Source organism: Salvelinus alpinus, chromosome 7 (assembly GCF_045679555.1).
Source record: "Salvelinus alpinus chromosome 7, SLU_Salpinus.1, whole genome shotgun sequence".
In the NCBI taxonomy this organism is placed as follows: Eukaryota; Metazoa; Chordata; class Actinopteri; order Salmoniformes; family Salmonidae; genus Salvelinus; species Salvelinus alpinus.
In genome coordinates, this window is record NC_092092.1 from 58,424,234 (window position 1) to 58,451,158 (window position 26,925).

Sequence of the window (26,925 nt, forward strand, 5' to 3'; positions counted from 1 at the left end):
GGCAGATTTACCCCCTGCTCGCTTGCACCTCCTCAAACCCCCCTTCTGGTCAACAGGAGTAGATTGCTTTGGCCCTTTTGTGATCAAGTTAGGTTATCAAGTGGAAAAGCGCTGGGGCATTCTGTTCAAGTGTTTGACAACTAGATGTGTCCACCTGGACCTACTGGAGAGTTTGGATACTGAAGCCTTCCTCAAGGCCCTACGGCGGTTTATCTCCCGACAGGGGAAAACCTAGGAGATCCTGGCTGACAGGGGCATAAACTTCAAGGCAGGAGAAGCCAGGTTGGAGGAAGCTTTCCAAGCAATGGAACCAAGCCTCCAGGATCAAATGATGGACCAACAAATCTCCTTCAAATGTAACCCTCCAGGAGCTCCTCATTTTGGAGGAACATGGGAGAGATCAAATCTGTGAAGACGGCCTTACGAGTCATTTTGGGGGACCAAACGGTCACTGAAACGGTCTTGCAGACCATCCTGATAGAGGTGGAAGGGATACTGAACTCCAAACCCTTGGGATATCTCTCTGCAGACATCGCTGACCCCGATCCGGTTACACCGAATCTGCTCTTGATGGGGATGCTTCACTTCCTCAAGCCATATATGCTGATACCAACCTCGTTGGTGACACAGCCAGATCTTGGCTGATCATTTCTGGGCCTGATTCAGTCGGGATTGCCTACCAAGCCTACAGCACAGAGGGAAATGGCGGAAAGAAACGGCCAGCCTGGACACTGGCCAAGTAGTGATGATAGTGGACCCTCAACTGCCTTGAGCCTCCTGGTCGGCGGGCCATATCACCAAGACCATACCTGGGACTGACGGTCAAGTTAGATCAGTGGAGATCCAGGTAAAGAACCAGACATATGTCCAGTCAGTTGCCCGACTAATTCCTCTCCCTGAGAAGACAGAGGACGTGGAACGATGAGCCTTTTGAGGAGTGTGGAATTTAACACATTTCCGGGGTGGCTGTAGAAAGGCCCATGGAGTTGGTGGAATCGTCCTTTAATTCATGGACACTTGGGGGCGCTTTAATTAGGTCAGGTGGAAATGTCCGACAGATCTCAACTCATTAAAAGGAGGAAATCGCCACCGCCCTACCTCACTGCTTTCTCTTCCTCAACTCCGTCTAATCCAGACATTCTGTGCGTACATTAATCAATGTAAGTCCACCGAATCAGTTACATTTCATCTGAACTATCTGTTGCGATTGAGAGAGTGCGGGCCATCAGTTATTTAGTTATTACCACGGCGCGCGGCTTGGAGCACACGCTTCAAACCTATTGTGTTATGTCAATGGACAACGATCACGGCCCTATAGATCATCACAGGCCAATTATACCATTGACATATGGTTGAAATGTAACGAAATTACATGTATATATGAAGACAAACCTGGACAGATGAAATCGGAATCATTCTTACTTACTGAATTGATAAATTCTGATATCAAGTTGATTGTAGATTGAATAAATGATTTATTTATTTGTATTATTATTCTCAAGGTTATGATGAATAGTTATGAGCCTAAATTACGATTCCTGTTGAATTCTTATTGAACTGAATTGCTGAATTATATAATTGTTAATGAGAATGATGACTTTTGATTATGAATTTGATTGGATACATGTTCTGTTTCCTTGTTATGCAGCACAAACTACCCAGTAAATATACCACTTTGTGGTTAAAGGAATTCCTGCCTCAGGTCTAATCTATTCCTTTAACACCTGACCCGTGTTCACCTTCACTATTGTCAGTCATCCTACCTGTCCAGCTACCCACACAGATTACAATAATCTTTCATCGGGTGTGGTTGAATAAAGAGAAAATACCTGTAAAAAAATCCATAACTGTATAATTATTGAGCAATTTATATCTACAGGCTACACTGAGGTTTTTCTTTCATTATTGCATGCTAACTGGCATTAGTGCGTAAGCCTATTGCATAACTGTATGCGCACTAAATGCTTTTGGGAACGGGCAGGAAAAGTTAAGGTTCGAGGCCAAAAGGACCATGTTGGAGTTTAATTCAATAAGAGAAATGCTGTGAAATGGAGAGTTGAATACTAAAGAGAAGGGAGGGCCAGAAAAGTAATGTTTGGGAAAGATTTGGTGAAGTGGTAAAAGAGGATGATAGCAGTGTGATTGAGGTGCTACACAAATTCAACAGTCACAAGATGGGGACTTCAAAGAGGCCTAGTGTGCAAAAGGTCCAAATGACATCAGTTTGACTGGTTGTAAGGAAATAGAAAGCTGTGAAAACGACCCAAAATGTTTCTGAACAGATTTCAGTTCGGCTTGGATGGATATTTTATGTGGTTGAAATACTATCAGCTTTTATGATGCTGGTAAAGACAGCACCTCCAGACATTTGCATTCTATCAATAAATCCTTTTTCTCCACCCCTGTTCTCGAAGTCATAAATTAGCCTACATTTTGTGTATCATTTCACTGCAAGAAATGTTTAATTCTGGAGGAGTTAATATTACGACTGAGGGGTTATAGACTACATCAAGTCAGTGTCCAGATTTCAGTTTCCATGTCCATCTGAACAGTTGCCTAGGTTACAGAAAATCTTTCCTGTTTAAAAAAAATATTGCATTTGATCCCCGATCCCTAAACATCTTTGCTCCGCGAAAGAAGCCAAGATGACAGAAAACTTTACCGATGTCAACTATACTGAATAAAAAAATAAATGCAACAATTTCAACTATTTTACTGAGTTACAGTTCATATAAAGGAAATCAGTCAACTTAAATAAATTCATTAGGGCCTAATATATGGATTTCAAATGCCTGGGCAGGGGTGCAGCCACACAGAATACATTTCTCCCCACAAGTATAGTTTGAAGCATTCATTGTATTGACATTTGACATAGTGGCGAGCAAGGGTTTATTTAGTTTAATAGGGCAACATATAGGCTAATGACAAGAGAAACTGCATGTAGCCCATCTAATTATAGACAAGTTGACTTACAAATAGCCTACCAAAATGTCAGAAACATCTAAATCAGGCAACAAAAATCCTTGTCTCTTCTATATTAGCGGGTTAGGGTCAGGTGCGGGCCTCAAATTTTCACATTGGCTGTAGTCAGGCGGTTGCGGCTGTGTTATTCGCAATTGCAGGTGGGCGCACAAATAGCTGACCCACGCACCACTACGTTGAAAAGGAACAATGGGCTGAAGAATTGACTCGACATATTGACATGAATACAGCCATAATACATATAGAATGCACACCAAAGCATATCTGTGGACCCAATTGTCAGTAATGGTGATGCTCAGAGGGGAAGTCTATGGTGGCACTGAGAATGGAGTGTGTGTCTGGCGTGCAATGTGTTTCCCTGCACCCAGCATGTTCCAAGTTAACTGGAAAGCCAAGGGCCTATTAACTATCCAGATGGATCCTTCAACTAAGGGAAAATGTTTTCCAGAAGGTTGAGCCATTACCTGCAAAAGATACTGATGACTTCCCCATAATGAATTATACCAATGGCTTTTAATAGAAAATAGATTATAATTCTCACTATGTTCCAGCATGTTTAATGTTTGCTTTTTAGGAGCATTGGTGTAATTTAGTAAAAGACCAGGGGGGATGCTTTAGTCTAAAAGAAAATCATAAAATCCTATTCTTATTAATGTGCAAGTTCCACAGAAATAAATCGATAGATGCGTAAGCTATACAAGAGAACAGACAACACATGAGCACCAAGCGGAATTAAAATATGGACAAGACATAATAAAAATACATCAAAATTATAAAAAGTGTCTATTTACAGAGATAGTCTAGTCTCTTGTGAATCTTGCCTTGGAGAAGATGGCGAGAGATAAAACATGTACACGTCCTTTACAACAAGGAGAAGTTTGTCTTGTGTTCTGTCCTCTGTTGTTTAACTGTTTGTGGGTTGCCTGTCTCCCTGACCCTGGTCATTGGTTCCAGCCGCAGAGCGTCGGGTGATGCTACTCTGAACAAACTGTTGGAGGCCCTGAAAGCCCTGAGAGAAGAGGAACTCCAGGTACCAGTCCCACTGCTTTCCGGCCTACAGACAGACAGACGGACAGCGTTACAGACCTTCCATTAAAAAAGGACCATCCAGGACTGCCTATAGCTCGCTGATCAGTAGCATGAGGTCAATTTAAAAAATCAAACGGCACACTTTAAAATGCACATCAGTGCACGTGCGTACAGACATTAAAACGAAATAAGTGGTAAGACGGCGGTACCTTTATGGAATTGAGATCCATTTCCTTCCTCTCTGGCCAACACTGATAAAGAGAGAAGCATTAATATTCAACAGTTTCCCCCCTCCCAGTTAATCTCAGTAGAACAGTGTACTGGATGTTGCAGTGATTCTGACCAAAAATAAGTACTTGGATAATTAAACATGATGAAAAATCAAGTCTCATGCAGCGCCCATGAATAATAAAATGTGATTCTGTATTAATGGACCTTGTATAAAAGATACATTAATACCACATTCATCTCCTTGTCCAGCTTTAAAATATATTCATTCAACTGAAGAGGCTGGCTGCTCCCTTCTGCGTCAGGTGTTTCTCTTGAAATTTGAAAATTAGACTTCATATATAAACTGAGCACAAACATTTAGTGGACATTTATGAAAATGATATACAATATTAGTTTCACGGATCTGGACTTTATATAATGCCTGAAAGAATGCAATAAGTAAATAGATCGGCAACAGTTTCTAAATTACATAAAAATTCTCACTCACCTTGTGATGAAAGTCGAGGGCGTAGCCGAGGAAGGCAGGGTGGTGGATGAGGTCGAAGCTGGTCCAGGGCTCGGCCACTTTGCTGAGAGACAGGAGCTCCTGGTCCACCTCGATGGCCATGCCTGGAAGGAACATCTTGGAGTTCCACAGGCAGCTCACCATGAAGGACAGGTAGTGGTTAAACTCCCGGTACGTCTGCCTGCTGATGTGAAACGCCTGCTGCAATGGAGGGATGACAAAAAAAAAAAAAAAGAGCGATGGAGATGTAGTTTAAACACTGAATAAGTGTATGACACATGCTAAATAAATAGGCTCTCTCACATAATATCACCAGGGAAAGTGTGTTGGGTGGTTAAAACCCAGGTCCATTATCTATAATGTCTGCCCGCGCTGACCAATTTGCATTCCGCTTACCGGATCCATTTCTCTTGGTAAGACGCTGTCGGAAATATGGGGTAAACATATATTGTTTCGTACTGAGTGCGTTCGGAAAGTATTCAGACCCCTTGACTTATTCCACTTTGTTGTGTTAAAGCCTGTATTCACGGATTAAATCGATTTTTCCCCCTGACCCATCTACACACAATACCCCATAACGACAAAGTAAAAACATGTTTTTAGAAATGTTAGCAAATTTATTGAAAATGAAATACAGAATTCTTTCATTTACATAAATATTCACACCCCTGAATCAATACTTTGTAGAACCACCTTTGGCAGCGATTAGAGCTGTGACTCTTTCTGGCTAAGTCTCTAAGAGCTTTTCGCACCTGGATTGTGCAACATTTGCACATTATTCTTAAATTAGTCAAGCTCTGTCAAGTTATCATTGCTAGACAGCCTTGCCATAGATTTTAAAGCCAATTTGAGTCAAAACTGTAACTAGGCCACTCAATATGGGCTCCCGAGTGGCGCAGCGGTTTAAGGCACTCCATCTCAGTGCTAGAAGCGTCACTACAGACCTGGTTCGATTCCAGCCTGTATCACAACCGACCGTGATTGTGCGGAGCCCTAAGAAACGCACAATTGGCCCAGCGTCGTCCGGGTTAGGCAGTCATTATAAATAAGAATTTATAATAATAAATAAAGGTTACATTTAATAAACAATTTTATAAATATCATCTTGGTAAACAAGTCATGTATATTTGGCATTGTATTTTAGGGTTATTGTCCTGCTGAAAGGTGAATTTGTCTCCCAGCGTCTGTTGGAGAGCAAACTGAACCAGGTTTTCCTCTAGGATTTTGCCCGTACTTAGCTCTATTCCATTTATTATCCTAAAAAAAGTTCATAGTCCTTGCCGTTGACAAGCATATCCATAACATGATGCAGCCACCTCCATGCTTAAAAATATGCAGTGTGTACCTCAATGATGTACGGTGTTGGATTTTCCCCAAACATAACACTTTGTATTCAGGACAAAAAGTTAATGTCTTTGCCACATCTTTTGCAGTTTTACTTTAGTGCTTTATTGCAAACAGGATGGATGTTTTGGAATATTTTATTCTGTACAGGCTTCCTTCTTTTCACTCTGTCATTTAGGTTCGTATTGTGGAGTAACTACAATGTTGTTGATCCATCCTCAGTTTTCTCCTATCACAGCCATTAAACTGTTTTAAAGTCACCATTGCCTTTGGTGAAATCCCTGAGTGGTTTCCTTCCTCTCTGGACACTGAGTTAGAAAGGATGCCTGTATCTTTGTAGTGACTGGTGTCTTGTTTTGAGGTGTTTTGACAGATTTCATGACAGCTCTTATATGGCAAAAATTTGCTAGCTATCTAACATACAACTGTAACGATGTATTTGAGAGACAACTAGTGCTTATGTGCAAATGTATTTATGTTTTCAATAAACATTGGAGACGAAATAAAGCTTCTACATTGTAAACAATCTAAACCAACCTCATCTGTTTTGCCCCATGGTTGCGCATGTGTCGTTTTTTTTGCTAAACAACCAACCTGTCTATAGGTGCCCTTCTTTGCGAAGCATTGAAAAACCTCACTGGTCTGTGGTTGAAATTTAAATTCACGACGGAGGGACCTTACAAATAATTGTATGTGGGTTGAATACTTATTGACTCAAGACATTTCAGCTTTTCATTTTTAATTAATTTGTAAAAATGTCCACTTTCACATTGTGGGGTATTGTGTGTAGATCAGTGACACAAAATCTCAGTCATTGGGTGTGTATACTTTCTGATGGCACTGTATACAAATGGCAGTACCTACTTGTAAATTCTATTGCCTTCATACACTAGAATTGTTTTTTTTGTTTGAACGAGTAACCACCAAAATTGCAATTCTTTAATCAGCACTTAATTCTAATAGTTTTGTTCATCATGTGGACGGGTAGAAGTGGCCTCACGAGGAGCCTTGAATTGCTTGATTTTGCAAAAACACTGTTAGATTTGCAAAGCAGAAAACATATCTTAAAGAGGGAGTCCTTCTATTACCTTGGTCTCCTGTTGTTGGCACTTAGCAGAGGTCAGGTTCTTCTTGTACCTGGAAAAATGAGAAATAACTTTAGTGATCTGTATAAGGGTGGAAAAGCAACCACATTGCTTTCCATGTTATGTAAACATCTGTCCTAAAGGCCATTTACTGTGAACAGAACATTTTACAATAACAAGCTTAAAAACAACCACCATAGTAAAAACAACCACCAAAGACCAGATGTTTGGCCTGTTTTAATAAAAAAGCAGTGGTCTTTTGTCATGCTATAGATTCCCCCATACTCAACTGGCGGACATAAGTCCGGATCCGGACCCAGAAGGGGGTCAACATGGACCACGGATCCAGTCGGGCTTCAACCTCTAGTATTATATGAACACATAAGAAACGTAAATGTGTTGAATTGCGGGAAACGCAAAAAAATTCCCAGCAAAAATATTTCCCCGCCACATGCAAAATGTGTAGAATTGAGGGAAATTAGCTTTGAAAATCTCCACCAACAAGAGGGGTGTGAACAGTTTGGGGTTGCATGGGTTGTGAGGTGGGGGTTTGTTACTACGCCGATGAATGACAATATCCATCCGGACCTTTGCGACCTAGGAAATGTGTGTGACCGGACCTTCTTAACTAGTACTAGAGTACCCCCGCAATAGATGCATGCTTTAACTAGTACTAGAGGACCCCCGCAATAGATGCATGCTTTAACTAGTACTAGAGTACCCCCGCAATAGATGCATGCTTTAACTAGTACTAGAGGACCCCCGCAATAGATGCATGCTTTAACTAGTACTAGAGGACCCCCGCAATAGATGCATGCTTTAACTAGTACTAGAGTACCCCCGCAATAGATGCATGCTTTAACTAGTACTAGAGGACCCCCGCAATAGATGTATGCTTTGAGTATTTGTACAACAAGACATTCGTGCTTCGAGTAATGCATGCCGTTTGCACTCTTCATATGCCTGAAAAGTTATCCGGGAAAACGGATCTTAGCGCAATTCTGCGCCCTTGACCCTTCATTATCATGAATCATAAATGTAATGTCCTGGCTGGCGAGCTGTACCAAGACAGCTTACCATTCACCTGCGTAGTCAAATATATACAGGAGAAAGTTTGACATACATGCAGATGATTTGCACACGACAACGCAGTGACCGCACTTTGTGAAAAGATGACACTGACGTGACGGTGTTGACTTCCAACAGGCCCGGTGTTGACATGATAATACTGGCGTTGACGTCACCACTCCTCCTCACCTGTACATGATGTAGCCGAGGCGGTCCAGGCTGACGGGGTCGGTGGCAAACAGGGCTGGGTAGAACACGCCCACGGGGGGCATGACCACCAGGGGGAGCCCGTACTTCAGGAACATGTCACACACCTGAATGGCACGCACAGGGGCACACACGTCAACACCCCCAGAACGAACACGGTTGTCCCCTTTTCTAAACGGACCATGAATATGGAACAACTGATCCAGTGCACTCTGGTTAAAGTGAATATGATTATGGTGATCAACCACTTACAGGGTTCTAACAGTCCTGCATGGGTGGGATCACTATAAGGGATCACTGGACTTTTCCCCCCCTTTATGTATTCAACGAAATGTACTGGCTTCATCCAGCTTGATTACCGTCTCGTAGAAGTCCAGGATGAAGCTGAGGAGCAGGGAGTGGCAGCCCTCTAGCTGCAGCCCCACGGCGGCCAGGCGGCCCACGAAACGCACCAGCTCCACGACAGAGTCCATGAAGCCAGACAGAGTCATGTTCCTGGGAAGGAGTTGAAGAATGGTCACGTAACGGAACATAATAACAAGGAAACGGGTGAATGGTAATGATGCATGGGACTAGTGAGAAGCTCAAACGGGGGGCTTTGTCCTTGGATCATATTAATTTCTCCTTCAGCAGCCCCGCCCACCCCAGTTAATGCAATAAAAGACAATAACCAAATCAGCGCTGAGTGTGCAGCAATGAGGCCGGGCGGAGACACACAGACACACTGCAGTTCATTACGCTGTTGCGTTCCAGAGGACAGCGCTGAGGAGGTTGACAACCACACACCTCAGACATTGATTTCGGCACCGCTTTCATTGAGTTTCTCTGCAGAGGTGAAGTTTGAAATGGGAAGGGAATAAACATGTATTGACAAGGATTGGCCGTTTGTGAAGATAGAATACCGGCGAGGAAGACAGTGAAATGTGTCTTCAACTAAAGGAAGTTACAGGGCTTTGGTGTTGGAAGTGTTGAACGGACAGTGAGACTCACACGGGTGTGTGGCTGTGGAAACTGATGTCCAGGCCGTCCTCCAGGGCGTACACAGAGTGCCAGGTCAACCACTTCAACAGCATGTTGTTCAGACAGTCAATCACACTGCACTGGACAGAGAACAGAGGGGTGGTACTTATTCAAAGTGGGGAAAAAATACATTTACAACGACAACAGGGCACACCGTAGAAAAACGGTGTAAAACGTCTCATCAGAAAACAAAATGGTTCTCACTGAACAAGTAGTTTCTCCCTGTTTCAGTAAGTTTTCTTCCATTTGGTGCCAAATGAATACAACCCAGGATTAAAAGGGAGCTGATACCTGGACTGTAAATGGATATAGTGGTATGATGCAAGCTTCTTATAATTAATTGAAAGTGGGATCTGGAGGCATTCTGGTGACTATTACCTTGAAGAACAGCGTGGAGGTGAAGAACAGCTGCACGAGAGGCTCAAACAGAAGCTGGTTGATACCTGAGAGAGATGAGGTAGAGCAAGGAAATTTGCACAAACCATTTAATTCGACCACCTGACTACTTTTCCCAGGCTCCCTGGTATATGCTGCCAGCCAGCCATGTGCTGGGGATTGCATAGTCACGTGTCTTCCCGCGGTTACAGTTCAGCAGTTTAATTAGGGGAGAGAGAGTGGAGGAGAGCAAGGCAGCCAAGCGAACAGGGCCTACTCACAGGAACTGGGGACCACGGGGATGCCACTCAGCAGGCCCAGAATCTGGGGGCGGAGGAGTGAACCGTCCCAAACATTCAGGAACTTGTAGAGGAAGCCCTCGGTGCTGGAGAAGCCCTCCTGAGGGGAGAGGGAGGGAGGGATGGAGAGAGACAAAACATACGCATCTCAAATGAGCGTTTGACTGTGGCATCATTTATTAACGAGCAGCGAGGGGGAAGAGAGTGGGAGCAGAGAAGAGTTTAACACGCTCTGACAGATCCAAATCTGGCATAAAAGGGAGAGGCGGGGATGGGAACTGGGGGTGACAGGGTGAGAGGAGCCTGGAGGGGGGCTCACCTGGAGGAAGTGCTGCGTGGAGAGCAACCTGTTGAGGAGGTGCAGGGCCCCGGACGAACTCCCGGAGCTCCCGTCCCCACTGCAGAACAGAAACTCTGAAACCCAAAATAAAGAGAGGAAAATAAAGATATTTAAAATGTTGAAAAGGTCAGGGGAAGGAAGAGAACAAAAAACAAGGGGTGATGACAATTACATTGTGGATTTGTACAATCTCGCCTTTTTATTTTCATAAAAGCTTTTCTACAGAGCGTTGCTTTGCAATGCCTACTGGGAATGGATGAGGGTTCAATCAGTTCAATCATTGACAGAAGTACCCTGTTACAAAAATTCTACTACTGAACCATTTTTCATGTTCCATTATAGAAAAAGTACCTACGTTTCAGGTATACCGTGCAACTCTAGTGTGAAGTGTTTTTTGTTTTGTTGCATATCCTACTGAGACACCATCGGAGAGTGGGGTCACAGCCAAGGATCAGCCATTATTGACAGCGACCCTGGATCAATTAGGGTTAAGTGGGAAGATCGACCTAGTCGGCTCGGGGATTCAAATGACCAACCTTCGGTTACTGGCTCAACACTAATCGCTAGGCTACCCGCTGACACATTTCCGCAGCAACAGAGACAACTGAGGAAGACGTAGTGTTTTTTTTAGTGATTGTACCCTCATGGAGGGCGTGGCCCAGCCAGAAGTTGAGTCGGAGGAAGGCGGAGTCATCCTGTACGTAGTCCAGGTAACACAGGGCCAGACTGGAGCCCAGCAGAGAACCCATCTGGGATGGGAGCTGTGGAAGGGAGACATGATTATTAGACACACATATGCGGTACGCACATCAAACCCCACCACCCGCTCACGCTTCAAACACATCCCCCACAACACACAAATAAATACAATTCAGCATACAAAGTGAGGGGCCACCTAACACCAAGCCAGCATCATGTTCTAAATAGCTTCAGCATCATGTTCTAAATAGCTTAATGTCAGGATATTCACAGCCCCTATTGAAGGAGAGAATCTGTTGCCCGTGTCCTTGTTTTCAATGAGTGAGCAATCAATCTGTCACTGAGTGACTGTACTAAATCTGTCACATCTACTTATACTCATAATACAGTAATCATGGCCATGTCTGTGGCAGGCAGCATTCAGACATTTCCCCACACGGACTGGCCTGTTTGTCTGTTGTGTGAATAGCTGCCCGGCAATATGGGAACTTAATAAATAAAGAGAGACAGATTGTCAACGGACATGGCCGAGTCTTCCCATAATTATAAGGAGCAAACGCATCGTTCCTCTGATTTGTTTGAGCTGCATGATGGAAGGTACTAGCTGATCTGTCCTGTCCACCCACAGCCATAAAAAGTAGAAAGTGCTGGTAGAATGGCTTGTTGCAAACGTTGGCTGCGTGTGGGGAATTTATGTAGCGTGAACCGTAAATGTCCTTAAACCTTTTAAAGAAATGTATCTGGGTTGATCAGGTCAATGGATCTAACAAGCAAACAGTATTTGCGTGCAGCACTTTTGTAATTGTCAACGCTTTATAACTTTTTCAATGTGGCTCCAAGTTATACATCTCTGTTGACTCGTTTGGGACAAAAACACCCTGATGAAGTCTAAACAGAGCAATGACAAATTTAAAAAACAAACGACATGGAGAGCGCTCATGAATCGGTTTTATGGCTCAGGGTAATAAACACGACACTGCCAGCAGTCAAATTGAGTGGCAGACGAGGTTGAGCCCTTGGTCTATTCTGTTATCCAACAAAACTGTGCCGGTGACATAGCACCCCCATGTGGCTGCAGAATGACACTAAAGTGAAACGGGCAGTGCTGGGCACCTCTAAAACACAGTGTTTTCCATCCTGCTTAAATCCACACCTTCCATCTATTTCAAATCAAAGTACCTCTAGGCTATACAGCTGTGTGACTAATCAGACCACAGAGAGACGGAGAGAGGTGTGTGAGAGAGGGGGGGGGGGGGGGCATACAAAAAAAGACAGTGAGAGAGAGAGGGGAGGAGAGGGTTACCTCTATGCGGTGGAGGTTGTCCAGCAGCTGTGGGAAGGTGTGGAGTTGCTCCAGGGGGAAAACCTTCCTGCTGCTGGAGAAGGGGGAGTTTCTCTGGACAGATGAGCTCAGCGATGGCACCTCCAGGTGATGGTATTTCTGACAGATGGATCAGTGATTGGAATATCAGTACGACATTTGATTATCGATTTGTAAACAGTTCATTAGCTACAGAAACAAAACAAGGGCCTGATCTATGTAGGACAAAAGTTAATAAAATGTTTACAGTCTAACATACACCGAGTATACCAAACATTAGAAACACCTTCCTAATATTAAGTTGCACCCCCTTTTCCCTTCAGAACAGCCTAAATTCGTTAGGACGCTACAAGGTGTGAAAAGCATTCCACAGGGATGCTGGCCCATGTTGACTCCAATGTCTCCTGCAGTTGTGTCAAGTTAGCTGGTTGTGATTTGGGTGGTGGATCATTTTTGATACACACGGGAAACGGTTGAAACTGAAAAACCCAGCAGCGTTGCAGTTCTTGACACAGTCAAACCGACGCGTCAGACACCTACTACCATACAGCGTTTAAAGACAAATCAATTGTCTTGCCCATTCACGCTCTGAACGGCACATATACACAATCAATGTCTCAAGGCTTAAAAATCCTTCTTTAACCTGTCTCCTCCCGTTCATCTACAATGATTGAAGTGGATTTAACAAGTGACATCAATAAGGGATCATATCTTTCAGCTGGTAAGTCTGTCATGGAAAGTGTTCTTAATGTTTTGTATATTCAGTTAGACTTTGAATGCAATAAATAGTGACTGACCCCATAATAATTAGAATTTAGCAAGCAGAAATATTCTTCTAAATGCTATAAATTAGCACTAAGACCCCCCAAAAAAGACACCGTTCAAGATCATTGGTCTGGCTGTTATGCCACAGCTCATCTGATCTCCATACCCTCTTCCTGGAGTTGGTCTTGTGTTTCACTCCTAGGGTCAGGCTGATGTCAGATGACACTTGGCTGTTGTTCCTCTTCTGGACAGCACTGAGCGCTGCCTTCCACGTGGAGTTGTGATTCTTAAACCCACTCTGAACGACAGCAGAAAACACACACGTGACATGAAGTATGTTGTCAGGGTTTCAATTAAGACAATTGGATTGGAATTAGAGTTTACTTCCAGATTTGATACGGACAAAATAGACCCCAACCCTGATGTTTGGTGAACGACAATGTGTGGTTTTGTGCAATGGACAAAAGTCACTAGGTGTGATCGATCATACTAACCCTCATTCGTGATGGAAGAGCAAGCGCCACCAATTCAGGGCAAAACACTTTGTACAACGACAGCAAGAGCAACAGGAATGGCTGCCTGCCCTGGGGAGACAGTAGACGAGAGGAAAATAATGGAACTCTCAGTGCAACATGCTCACAGTGGGGACTCCACTCTCAGTTTGATGGCTGTAACAACCATTCACAGAGTGTAACTACAGATGATAGTACTGAGGATAAACTATTGATGGGAATTATGTAGAGAAAGCTTCAAACAATATGTAAGTATGTATGTTCTCCTCATGCCATTTATCACCAAGTATTTCATAATGCTAATACAATGATTAGATGTTTCCAATGCATTCACACTTGTATTGAATTGCATTAAAATATTACAAGCATTGACCAAAAACACTTAAACAGGACAATGCTGTATTTGTTTACCATTTTTGTTTGGAGGTCCAACAGTTTTCTGACTCTGAATGGCCGAACTATGACAGGGAAAACCCAAGAAAAGGGTAAGAGCAATGTTGTTCTGCAGAAACAACGTGTACCGCATCATAAAGGTTCATTGAGTAACAAAATGCCACTTACCACTCTCCCTCCTTGTCAAAAGGTAGAGCAAATGGCAGATGTAAGGAGACTGAAACACAAAACAAACCATCATGACTTAAATAGCAATGCAATTCATTGCCAATGTAAAAATATCATTAGAGCAAGGGGAATATGATTCCTGCACATACCAAATTCTCCTCTGTCACAAAGTGGAAGATGAAGCCATAGATGGCTCGAAGATTGTCCTTGGAGTCGATCATGTCGAAAACAGTTAGCACCCACCGAAGGAAAAGCACCTGGAAAACACCCATAACACAACACCCATAACACCTGTTTCATTCAGTTGGAGGGAGAGGACAGAGCAATTCTGATAACAGTATGATTGTAATGTTATGTCCGGTCTCCAGTGTCAACCTTTAAATCTGTGAGTGTGTGTGACTTGCAAAGACCTTTGACAGAGGAGCTCTTTACCTGTGTGCTGATGGCTATCTTGCTGACACATAACCACGCCACCGCTCGAACAACGGCCTCCTGTGGCACCATGGTGGCGGGGATCAGAAACTTCAGGACCCGAACACACATCATACCCCCTGTTCAGGGCAAGAAATAGATAGGAAAGCTGAAATGTTATGTATGGTCAAATTAATTTGTCATAGTGTAAATTGGTATTTCCGGTCAGTCTGTCTAAGAAAATGGCGGCAGTTTCCATTAAGTGTGAGAGTTGGTTGTTGTTGTACCCATACGGAGGCTCATTGCGTAGTCCAGCATGACAGAGATCGCCTCAGGAGGAAGTCCTCGACTGAGCCCCACTCTCTCCACCTGCACCAGGTTTCTCTCCAGCACATCGTTTCCTATGCATGGGGTACCCGCCTCCACTAGGAAACAAACAGACAACTCACTGTGAATTCAGACACTGGTGGATGCCCTTTGGCTAGTTAACGTTAGTTGGTTACTTTTAGCTAGAAATTAAATTCCAATGTATACAGTAGCATTCATAACAAACACTGTTAGCTAGTAACATTTCCAGTCACATGCTTCTAACCATTTTATATGAATTTCTTTAGGCTGCCTCTTCTGTTTGTGGATTAGTTATATACATTTGTACATTCTAGTTAAATGATGACTAGCAAAATTGTGCGTGTACTTCAGGCATGTCTAGCCATAACGTTACCCCGCCCACACTTGTAATGCATTCGTTTGTAAATCAGCTAACGTTAGCTCGCTAGGTAGCAAAATAAGTTACAGCAAAAAGGTGTTTCCAAAAGAAGAAGCCTGAGCGGCCTTGAAAGTTTACATATGTTGACAGAAAATAACCTGGGCTGCCATTACAGTCAGCTAGTTCACGTTGGAGTTTAAAAAGTAGCCAAAATATTCGCTACGTTTGACTTCTGCAAGCATTAGTAGCTATATGCTAGCAAGCTAACAGCTTCCTAGTTAGCTACCTTCTGAGAAGTACTTCAGCGCAAGCAGAAATGGATCCCCAGCCTCGTTCTTTCTTCTTTCTTTCTCCACAACTCGCAAACTTCTGTTTGAAGTTCGGCTAGAAACTGACAAATCGCTTCCAGATGATGAGTCCAAATCTGACTTCGACAGGTTCGCAGCTTTTGCCATTGCTACATAGCTAAAACAAATGTGTATTGTGTTTTCCTCAGGCACGAACTCATTCAAACAAAACTCAAATCTTGCGCGCGACCGTTTGTTCTGCGCATGCGCACTTACTACTTCCGAGAGTGTCTTGCGTAGTTCACCGGGCATTGTAGTGCAACGGCCTCAGCAGGACTACATATAAACTGTGTAACTGCTCATTCATCTCAAGGAGCCTAGTTCAGGTACTCTCATTTTGCAATAAACTGAATTGCAATCCAAGCATTCATTCTCCTTTCTACACACTGTATTTTTTGAATGTTTTGAGAATAACTGCTAATTTGAACTGAATAAAAAGATACATAATGGACACAGCTTAGAGATCTCACCCATACATTTCTTTATTTAGCTCATTTTGTTTTAGAGAAGCATTATGAATGTTAAAGACCAACTGAACAAATGCTCATCTGACCAAAACTTCCCCTTTATCTACTCATCATCACGTATATATTAATCAAATACATTTCTATTACAAGAATAGCCCAGTGGTAATGGTTATACTCATAGGAATACTTTTCTAACATAGTAATTCAACAGAATACTGTTAAAAATCCCACATAAAAATAGACTCACAGATAAACATAAGCCTTTATTGTCATTGGATGTAAAGAGAGACAGAGTCCTTTATTAAGAGACAAAGATCAAGTCCTTTATTGGATATGTCATTTGACAAAGCAGCTGGACTATTGATTGTGGTCCAGAGACATAGAGAGCACTAGGTTAGCAACCATAGACGTATGTTTAAACATAATTGCTAGAAAAATGCCTTCCCATAGGTCTCTCCTCCACATGAGTTCTTGAACAACAGTGTTGGGTCCAACAAAGTGATTAATCAATTTGAGATGAGTGAAAGACTTGCCATTTGACAGTTCGGTTTTTCTTTCGGGAAAAGGGGTACATTGTCATGCCTAAGAGTAGTTACAAGAAAATCTAATCATCAGGAAAAAGCTTGGACGAAACTAATATGAATTCACAAAAATGATACTTATTTTACTAATACCTATGGAAATATGTGATACTGTATAATGTATTTAAATAAATGTGAGTCAATGTTCAACTACAAAATATCTCTGAACAGTGCTGATAAGCTATGAGTTTATTTTAAGCCATTTAATTATGAACCATGCTTAATTACTGTAAAATAACAATTGAATTCAAGAGATATCATTATCTTCCTACCTAAAATAAAAAATAAATAGAAAAGTACCAATCTTCAATTGTGGAAAACATCAGCGTTCTCATAGCCAACAAAGTCCCTCAAATTGGTATGTGCCAAAAACGAACTAAAAACATAGGCATGCTATATCTTATGTTTTGATAGATGCTAAATAAAAATGGGGGGAATGAGAAAAAGGACCAATTGGCTGGTGAGACAAAGGTCCTATATTTTGTCAAAAGAGTTGAGCTGATTACAGTTGCCACAAGTATGATTGTCCACTGTCAAGGTTGGGATAAAGGACAAGGGAAAATCAGTTTTAGGATGAGGGTGCAGGGAAGCAGGTGAAACCAATAACCAGTCAGCCAAAAGGGTGGGAGAAGGGACAGGTGGGTGGTTGACTGGGTGTATATATCACTCCTTGTGGCGACTGTGTTTCTTTTGAATCTGAATTGCTACAATTCAAAGAAATGCACAAGGTTCCATTTTGCTGTCACTGCCCAGACTGGATGGTTGGACCTGATTAGGACTGCTTGACTTTGTTATTTTCCTGGGCATTGATGTGTTCTTCCCTGCTCTCCTCCCTCTCAGGTCGGTCCTCACTCTGGCGGGCAATGAGCAGTCGGCAGGTGAGCAGAATACCAAAGACCAGAGCATGGGCATATCGTTTCAGGGGGTCTCCTACTAACTGGTGGAAGAAGAGGACCGCCAGCATGACCAGCAAGAGCAGGAAGTTAGCCACATCCTTGGGTCTCCCTGGCACCAATGTCAGAACCACACCACAGCCCACCTCCAGTGAGCCAATGATCTTACGGAGCAGCACCGAGCTGATGCCCATCTTCTTTAGACCTGGCAAAGCCTTGGCATAGCTCTTGTATGCCCGTTTCTGAAAAGCGAGGAGAGAGAACATTTCAGCATTCATTTTCATAGATGCAAAAGAGGTAATTTCATTTATTATTAGTGGCGCACTATAGACTACAGTATATCATTTCTCAGATTTGTAGAACCTTGTTCTAAGGAAGTTTCAGTTCCTCATGAGACAATACATTCGGAGCCAATAGGGATATGTCTAGGCCTACCAGTTTGTCTATAATCATGACCCTGACACATACGTTTTTGTTGTTGATTTTAACAAAATAGTCGACCTATACAGTTTTAAGAGTTATAACTGTAAGTAGTATATACAAGCATCACCGAAATGCCTTTTTCCTATCGGATGGAAAATGTGGAATAAGGAAGGGCTTGGGCCTGTTGTGGGCCTACTGCAGTAACACCACCAAAACCAGTCTTTGATATTCCTTAAAATACTAAATCAACCAAAACGTTTAAATGTAATGATTAGGCCTATTCGCCATGGAATCAGAATTTTGAGTAGAACATACATGGATGAGGAGCAGAGCACAGATGAGCCTTAACATCGCTGGTAGCCTAATAAGCAAAGTCAATATCCGCACAAAACAGGCAGGTGCACCTCAGAATTTGCTCGATCGCGCCGCCATTGCTCATAGCCTAGATACAAATGTACCTTCAAACAGTTTAAAAAAATTCCTATTAGGCTAATAATAACAGTTAATTTGCCATAAAATAGGCCTAGTACTGGACAAACGTGTAGGCTACTGTTATATGCCTAGTCGCTATTTAAAATAAACAGGCCTATGTATTTGTAGTCGAATAAACTGTAGCCTATTCATTCGATTTTAATTATGCCTAAAAGTAATCTTTTATTTTATGTAATATTTCGTAGAATAACAGACAAACGTAATATTTTTCTATCATTATACTTCAATAAAGAATGTATTATCGGCTATAATAACGCAGCGGGCTCCATCATTTCATTGCTTGCTTGGGTAAATTCATTTCCACGATTGAAACGATACATACAATCAAATCTTATTTATCAGTTAGATATTATAGGCTATTTTATTTCATGATCTTTTACAAATGTGGGTCAGCAGCGCACATTATTAGAGCCTGAATGCGTCCGTATTGGCAGAACAATGGCTTTCGCTTCCAGCTGCAGTTTATGGTGGCTAAAGGTTTTACTTACCATCTCACTATAAGCATCTTTGCTTAATCTTGGTGTGAGCTTTATGGTGCCCATGAAGACGAAAAAAAGACCAAGAGCGAAAGAGAGGGCCACAATGGTTATCGTCCTCGGTGAAGCCATCTTCGGTGTTGTATGTCCCGGTCTCGCCACCAAGCTAATTTCTCCGCGGCCGCTATTCAGTGTATTCACTGAAACACTGACTATTCTTTCCTGTGAAGATGCTAGGGGGGATGGGCTTCTGGAAGAGCGACAAAAATGGCGACAGGAAATTTGTACACAGGGTCCAAATGCCCATTTATGGTGCCCCTATACCAAGCAATATTATCAGGTCATCTGAATATTATTTGATCATAGGCAAACAAGAAGAAGAAAAAAATCCTCAAAAATGTAACATCAAAGTTAGCATGCATAAATAAATAATACCTAATAGCCTAGTAGTGAAATAGGAAACATGGAAACATACCTGTATGGCTAATAGTTTAGAGCTTGTCCTAATACTGTTTGGACTGCAGGGAGCAGTCCAGGTCAAGCAATGAAGCATTATCATCTTCAAGGTGAACAAGCACAGTGAGAAAGAACACTTTAAGGCATATGGTAAACTGTGAAGGAAGCATGCCCATTGTGCAGTTCAATTTTGTACTTGTTATTTCCTCAAATTGACCTGGTGTTGTAATCTCTCATAATGCTATTTTCCTTTCACAGACTTTATTTTCTGTGGGTAATATTTTCAACAGTCATATAAATCAAATCAAAGTTTATTTGTCACGTGCGCCGAATACAACAGGTGTAGGTAGACCTTACAGTGAAATGCTTACTTACCAATATTGCTAAAAAGGTATTAGGTGAACAATAGGTAGGTAAAGAAATAAAACAACAGTAAAAGGACAGGCTACATACAGTAGCAAGAATATAAATGTAGCGAGGCTACATACAGACACCGGTTAGTCAGGCTGATCGAGGTAGTATGTACATGTAGATATGATTAAAGTGACTATGCATATATGATGAACAGAGAGTAGCAGTAGCGTAAAAGAGGGGTTGGCGGGTGGTGGGTGGGACAGAATGCAGATAGCCCGGTTAGCCAATGTGCGGGAGCACTGGTTGGTCGGCCCAATTGAGGTAGTATGTACATGAATGTATAGTTAAAGTGACTATGCATATATGATAAACAGAGAGCAGCAGTGTAAAAAGGGGGGTTGGGGGGGCACACAATGCAAATAGTCCGGGTAGCCATTTGATTACCTGTTCGGGAGTCTTATGGCTTGCGGGTAAAAACTGTTGAGAAGCCTTTTTGTCCTAGACTTGGCACTCCGGTACCGCCTGCCATGCGGTAGCAGAGAGAACAGTCTATGACTGGGGTGGCTGGGGTCTTTGACAATTTTTAGGGCCTTCCTCTGACACCGCCTGGTGTAGAGGTCCTGGATGGCAGGCAGCTTAGCCCCAGTGATGTACTGGGCCGTACTCACTACCCTCTGTTGTGCCTTGCGGTCAGAGGCCGAGCAATTACCGTATCAGGCAGTGATGCAACCAGTCAGGGTGCTCTCGATGTTGCATCTGTAGAACCTTTTGAGGATCTCAGGACCCATGACAAGTATTTTTAGTTTCCTGAGGGGGAATAGGCTTTGTCGTGCCCTCTTCACAACTGTCTTGGTGTGTTTGGACCATTCTAGTTTGTTGTTGATGTGGACACCAAGGAACTTGAAGCTCTCAACCTGCTCCACTGCAGCCCCGTCGATGAGAATGGGGGCGTGCTCGGTCATCCTTTTCTTGTAGTCCACAATCAACTCCTTAGTCTTGGTTACGTTGAGGGATAGGTTGTTATTCTGGCACAACCCGGCCAGGTCTCTGACCTCCTCCCTATAGGCTGTCTCGTCATTGTCGGTGATCAGGCCTACCACTGTTGTGTCATCTGCAAACTTAATAATGGTGTTGGAGTCGTGCCTGGCCATGCAGTCGTGGGTGAACAGGGGGTACAGGAGGGGACTGAGCACGCACCCCTGGGGAGCTCCAGTGTGAGGATCAACGTGGCAGATGTGTTGCTACCTACCCATCACCACCTGGGGGCGGCCCGTCAGGAAGTCCAGGATCCAGTTGCAGAGGGAGGTGTTTAGTCCCATAATCCTTAGCTTAGTGATGAGCTTTGTAAACACACATTTCTCAGAGGTGTATTGGCTTTGTAAGTCCTACACAGTGGCTACTAAGAAAAATGTGCTGTCAGGTCTTTTTAAATTGTCCTTCAAAAGCCGATGGAAACTCCAGTTGTAATCCATAAGTTTAAGATGTGAGGTAATAGAACGAGGTTGTGGAGGGTTTGCAGGCAGGGCAGGCCTCCCTTCTTTTTCTTCATATGATCCTACATTACAAAATGTGTATCAGTTCACACATAACACCTTTACTGTACTGAAACTATAGGAATCTTATCAAGATCAAATGGATCTGCAACTAAAACTGTCAATGTCTCAAATGGGTAGTAGTAAGGGGGTCTTGGGCCTTTGGTCCTTTGGTCCTTTTCTTGAAGGTGTTGTACTTTACCAAGGTTATTTTTGCTGCCATGTATCCTACACAGAGACAACATTTTACATGAAAAAATATCAATGCCACAATGCTTTAGCTAACATAGCTAAGCAATTTCTTTGAAATAGTTAATGGATACATATTCTGTCACTGCAATCTCAACACATTGACCAAGACAGATGATTTTCTAGGAGTCTAACTGAAGGCACAGAGTTATAGTCTCTCTCTTACCTTTCCTCTTTGGGCTAGCTGCGGCCTCTCCATCTTCCCACGGTTGTCCCTCATCTGGTGCCAGAGGTCTCCTGTCCCTTATGTTCCTGATTATGAAAGAACAGAGTTCTGGGTAATCCAGATTGACGGCATGCAGCAGCCAGCAAAGACCCCACAGCGTCTTTCTGTCTGTCCACCTCAGCTGGTCCATGAAGGCTGAGCAGGGCTTCTTGAGCAGAAAAGCACAACATAATCAAATCTATGGATTTGTGTCTGTCTATGTATCTATCGGTCTCCTGTACATAATTAACATAATCTGTATCTCTGATTGGCTAGCTGGATGGCTGGCTAGCTGATTGGCTGTCTGGCTGTCTGTCTCTCTGTCTAGTTGTGTGGAGAGTTGTGTGTACGAGGACTAGACTCACAATGTGGCACAGACAGCGGCTCTGGTTCACCAGTCTCTCCAGAGACAGGATCTCGATTATCTCAATTCCTAGCAGGGTGTTCATCTTGTCCTGCTTGCTGGCCAGCCTACAACACAACAACAGAGCAAAACATTTCATCAGTTGGTTCAAAAAAGGAAAAACTAGATTGAAAGCACTAATCAGCTTCGCTGCTGTCCATCCTTGCCCACTGTAAATGGCAACACTGAGGTTTTAATGGGTTTAGGTAATATAGATCGTCTGTCACCTCATGGGTTCTATACACCTCGTAGAACCTTGTATAACAAAGTTATAAAATCAGCTGTAACTTTTATTTTGGCATTGATCAAATATTCTATTTAAATTCATTCAAATTTCATATAAGAAGTAGTACTTCCAACAGTTGTGGTTTTCCCACCACTTTAGCAGGTCTGTCAGAAGCTCCTGGACCTCTTTAATCCTCTGCCGGTCACTGGAGTCCACCACAAAGATGAACCCATGGACCTCTCCATAGAGATCCCTCCAGGACCCCCGCACCTCCGGGGCCCCACCAATGTCAAGCAGGGTGACCAGGAAGTTCTCCACTCTCAGCTCCATCCGGACACACCCATGAGTCGAAACCCTCATCCACCGGGGGCACTGCAGATAGAGACAGAACAATTTACGTCAGCCAACCCAGATTACTGTGTTATATTTCTATTGGTGTGTATTTAATTCACTGACTGTGGATGTTTTTCCTGCTTTGTCAAGACCGACCACCAGTGCATTAACATTCCTGCGTGAAAATGTGAGATATAGTCCTGGAGCAATTTAAGTGACAGTATTATATATTTGCAATCGCAAGTAATTGCAGACTGAGTTAATCCATTTGAGAGAGTCATTCTTGCCTGATGGGTTGCTGGATCTTGGAGACCCAGCTGCAGAAGTTGGTCATCAGTTGTGGTGAAACAGAACAAGGTGAGCACAGCGGCCACCATCTTCTCCTCAGTTCCCACCTGAAAGAACAACTCATTGTGATACAGAGCCAACGTGCAAACCATAGACTTATATATCGAACAGTGTCAAGTTAGCCAAGGTCACTGTCAGGTGACCCGGGTCAATAAACTCCAGAAGACTCCAGAGCCATTTAGATCATGGGTATTAAAGGACAGCAGACGGATTGGAGTTGGGCTGCCTGTGTAAACACATCTCATTAGCATCAGTTTAGATATAGAACATGTTTTTATATCAACACCAATGTACAGCTGTCTAACAACTTGACATTGTTTACGAAATTGTTATGCCTGTCCAACTACTGCTGTAATCCTGTCATATGGATGTGTGACTTTTTTGTGTGAGAAAATCCAATAAAATACATAACCTTATGTAAAAAAAGTCAGACTTACAGATGGCCACCACAGATTACTTGCAAACCAATATTTTTGCACCCAGTTTGTCTAAAAGTACATCTACACTTACCTAGAATCAGATGAAAAAAGTTGATAATGTCTTACTCTTTGAAATCTTTTGGACAAAGGTTAGTGTTATCTGTGTGATTATATAACCTGGGCTTTGGTACCTGGTTACCAAGGAACATGGGCTGTATCTATAGTTCATTCCTATCCCTTTGGGGAAGCACTATTCATTGGGTCTGTGAATTGCCTGTATACTGTGTATCTGCTGGATCGAATCCCCGAGCTGACAAGGTAGAAATCTGTCATTCTGCTCCTGAGCAAGGCAGTTAACCCACTGTTCCCCGGGTGCCAAAGACGTGGATGTCGATTAAGGCAGCTCCCCGCACCTCTCTGATTCAGAGGGGTTGGAATAAATGTGGAAGACACATTTCAGTTGAAGGAATTCAGTTGTACAACTGACTAGGTATCCCCCTTTCTCTTTTCCTATCCCCATAAAATGTCCATAAGCCCATATGGTCTCCACCATTGGGTTTGTTTTACAATACACAGTATAAATGCATATGGACTCTTAACTACATGTCATGGAACTATGTGACTGACCTGGCTGGCATTCAGACACAGTAGCCTACCAGCTGCCTGACATCTTTAGACCTGTGTGTAGTCTGCCACAGTCTGGTTCTACACAGACAGCAGGTGTGTGAGCGTCTGTCTGTCTGAGGTGTGTTTAACAACTCCTGCAGGTCTCAGCTTTCTGCATCTGCTCAGTCTCCATGAAGCTGCATACACCCAGACTGAGTCAGTCAGAGCATGAACATGCTGGCCCGCTTTCTTCCCTCAAGCTTGGTTGAACTAGAACCAGACTTCCACCTACGGTAGAGCTTTTCAATATCCATATTTTTTTATTGCTAAGTTTTCCTGTTTCAGGTGAATCACTTTTCTTAATTAAAAAATTAAAAAAGATTGCCTTTCTCTATACAAATTTAAATGTAGCAATAAAAGGCCATTTTGAGTTCAGACAACTAGACCATAAAAGTGCAATAAGACAGGTCACTGACTGCAATAAAAAATATTGATATGGTTGAATCTGAAGACGACAGAGAGAGCTTTATCAGTTAACAGTGGTAAAATGTTGTAGCTACTGTGCACATGGTTATGTAAACAATGTTCAACAACCTAAATGCACTGGCCACCATAGAAATGATGCAAAGCTGTACTAGTCCATGACAGAATATCCAATTCACACAGCAGTGTTCTCAGAGTAGCAGTTCAGTTCACAAGTAGAACATGTCCACCAGTGTTCTCAGGTGAAAGCCTAGGAAAACAGAACCAACATGAAATTCTAGATAGAATATAAATGTAAATGACATCTCAGCATACATACATTAGGATGGCAGCATACATACATCTGTTTGTGTGTGTTTCTCTTGTTGCAACTTGTCCCGGACAGCTAACAACCAATCAGGGCTCCAATTATTCTGGTAATCCTGTGGTCACCTCATGTGGGTGGTGCAACCTAGGAAACACAGTGTTAGCCTCTCTACCAATCACACTGGTGTTTGTGAGATCTACCTTCCCCCATTGGATCGCGTGCTGTACTTTAACTGGGCCAGATTAGAACTCTTGCCCATGCATGGCCAAATTGAACAAAGATGTGTATTATGTGATTTACCAGGACATCCAGTAGCGATAGACACCCTGCCTTCAAGTGTCTAAAATGGGAAATAATCATGAAGACACACAGCGCATAATGACATCACGTAGGTTCCCAATGGGCACAGACTTCAATTCAACGTCTATTCCAAGTTGGTTCAATGTAATTTCATTGAAATGACGTGGAAACAATGTTGATTCAACCAGTGTGTGCCCAGATGCAAAGTAGAGTATTCACTTTGTTTGATAAATGTGCAGCTGGTCAGTTTTATTTTATTTATTTCATTTCACCTTTATTTAATCAGGTAGGCAAGTTGAGAACAAGTTCTCATTTACAATTGCGACCTGGCCAAGATAAAGCAAAGCAGTTCGACACATACAACAACACAGAGTTACACATGGAGTAAAACAAACATACAGTCAATAATACAGTAGAAGAATAAGTCTATATACAATGTGAGCAAGTGAGGTGAGATAAGGGAAGGGGGGCAAAAAAAAGGCCATGGTGGCGAAGTAAATACAATATAGCAAATAAAACACTGGAATGGTTGAATTGCAGTGGAAGAATGTGCAAAATAGAGATAGAAATAATGGGGTGCAAAGGAGCAAAATAAATAAATAAAGTAGGGAAAGAGGTAGTTGTTTGGGCTAAATTATAGATGGGCTATGTACAGGTGCAGTAATCTATGAGCTGCTCTGACAGCTGATGCTTAAAGCTAGTGGGGGAGATAAGTGTTTCCAGTTTCAGAGATTTTTGTAGTTCGTTCCAGTCATTGGCAGCAGAGAACTGGAAGGAGAGGCGGCCAAAAGAAGAGTTGGTTTTGGGGGTGACCAGAGAGATATACCTGCTGGAGCGCGTGCTACAGGTGGGTGCTGCTATGGTGACCAGCCAGCTGAGATAAGGGGGCACTTTACCTAGCAGGGTCTTGTAGATGACCTGGAGCCAGTGGGTTTGGCGACGAGTATGAAGCGAGGGCCAGCCAACGAGAGTGTACAGGTCGCAGTGGTGGGTAGTATATGGGGCTTTGGTGACAAAACGGATGGCACTGTGATAGACTGCATCCAATTTATTGAGTAGGGTATTGGAGGCTATTTTGTAAATGACATCACCGAAGTCGAGGATTGGTAGGATGGTCAGTTTTACAAGGGTATGTTTGGCAGCATGAGTGAAGGATGCTTTGTTGCAGAATAGGAAGCCAATTCTAGATTTAACTTTGGATTGGAGATGTTTGATGTGAGTCTGGAAGGAGAGTTTACAGTCTAACCAGACACCTAGGTATTTGTAGTTGTCCACATATTCTAAATCAGCGCCGTCCAGAGTAGTGATGTTGGACAGGCGGGCAGGTGCAGGCAGCGATCGGTTGAAGAGCATGCATTTAGTTTTACTTGTATTTAAGAGCAATTGGAGGCCACGGAAGGAGAATTGTATGGCATTGAAGCTCGCCTGGAGGGTAGTTAACACAGTGTCCAAAGAAGGGCCAGAAGTATACAGAATGGTGTCGTCTGCGTAGAGGTGGATCAGAGACTCACCAGCAGCAAGAGCGACATCATTGATGTATACAGAGAAGAGAGTCGGTCCAAGAA

At 42.9% G+C, this 26,925-nt stretch overlaps 3 protein-coding genes across 4 annotated transcripts; all 3 read right to left on the minus strand.

Moving 5' to 3' along the window:
• Positions 1-2,696: 2,696 nt before the first annotated feature.
• LOC139581317 (centromere protein I-like) lies at positions 2,697-16,041 on the minus strand. 2 transcript variants are annotated; one of them, XM_071410932.1, is made up of 20 exons: positions 15,747-16,041; positions 15,042-15,179; positions 14,776-14,894; positions 14,493-14,600; positions 14,344-14,392; positions 14,194-14,240; positions 13,765-13,854; positions 13,437-13,568; positions 12,488-12,625; positions 11,126-11,246; positions 10,465-10,559; positions 10,128-10,245; positions 9,850-9,914; positions 9,442-9,551; positions 8,811-8,946; positions 8,434-8,558; positions 7,180-7,228; positions 4,730-4,948; positions 4,221-4,262; positions 2,697-4,036 (listed from the first exon to the last, which is right to left on the minus strand). In XM_071410932.1, the coding sequence occupies exons 1-20, from the start codon at positions 15,913-15,915 to the stop codon at positions 3,887-3,889; spliced, it is 2,220 nt and encodes a 739-aa protein (XP_071267033.1). In that variant the 5' UTR covers positions 15,916-16,041; the 3' UTR covers positions 2,697-3,886. The 2 variants fall into 2 exon arrangements, with proteins under 2 accessions (XP_071267033.1, XP_071267034.1); XM_071410933.1 differs by having other exon boundaries at positions 2,884-4,036; positions 4,730-4,945.
• Positions 16,042-16,517: 476 nt separating this feature from the next.
• Positions 16,518-19,415, minus strand: LOC139581318 (novel acetylcholine receptor chaperone). Its single transcript, XM_071410934.1, has 2 exons — positions 19,152-19,415; positions 16,518-17,990 (listed from the first exon to the last, which is right to left on the minus strand). Exons 1-2 carry the CDS (start codon positions 19,269-19,271, stop codon positions 17,628-17,630), a joined length of 483 nt encoding a protein of 160 aa, XP_071267035.1. The 5' UTR covers positions 19,272-19,415; the 3' UTR covers positions 16,518-17,627.
• A 2,187-nt stretch (positions 19,416-21,602) lies between these two features.
• LOC139581319 (ADP-ribosylation factor-like protein 13B) lies at positions 21,603-22,933 on the minus strand. Its single transcript, XM_071410935.1, has 4 exons — positions 22,692-22,933; positions 22,301-22,406; positions 21,897-22,104; positions 21,603-21,709 (listed from the first exon to the last, which is right to left on the minus strand). The coding sequence occupies exons 1-4, from the start codon at positions 22,922-22,924 to the stop codon at positions 21,603-21,605; spliced, it is 654 nt and encodes a 217-aa protein (XP_071267036.1). The 5' UTR covers positions 22,925-22,933.
• Positions 22,934-26,925: the final 3,992 nt, after the last annotated feature.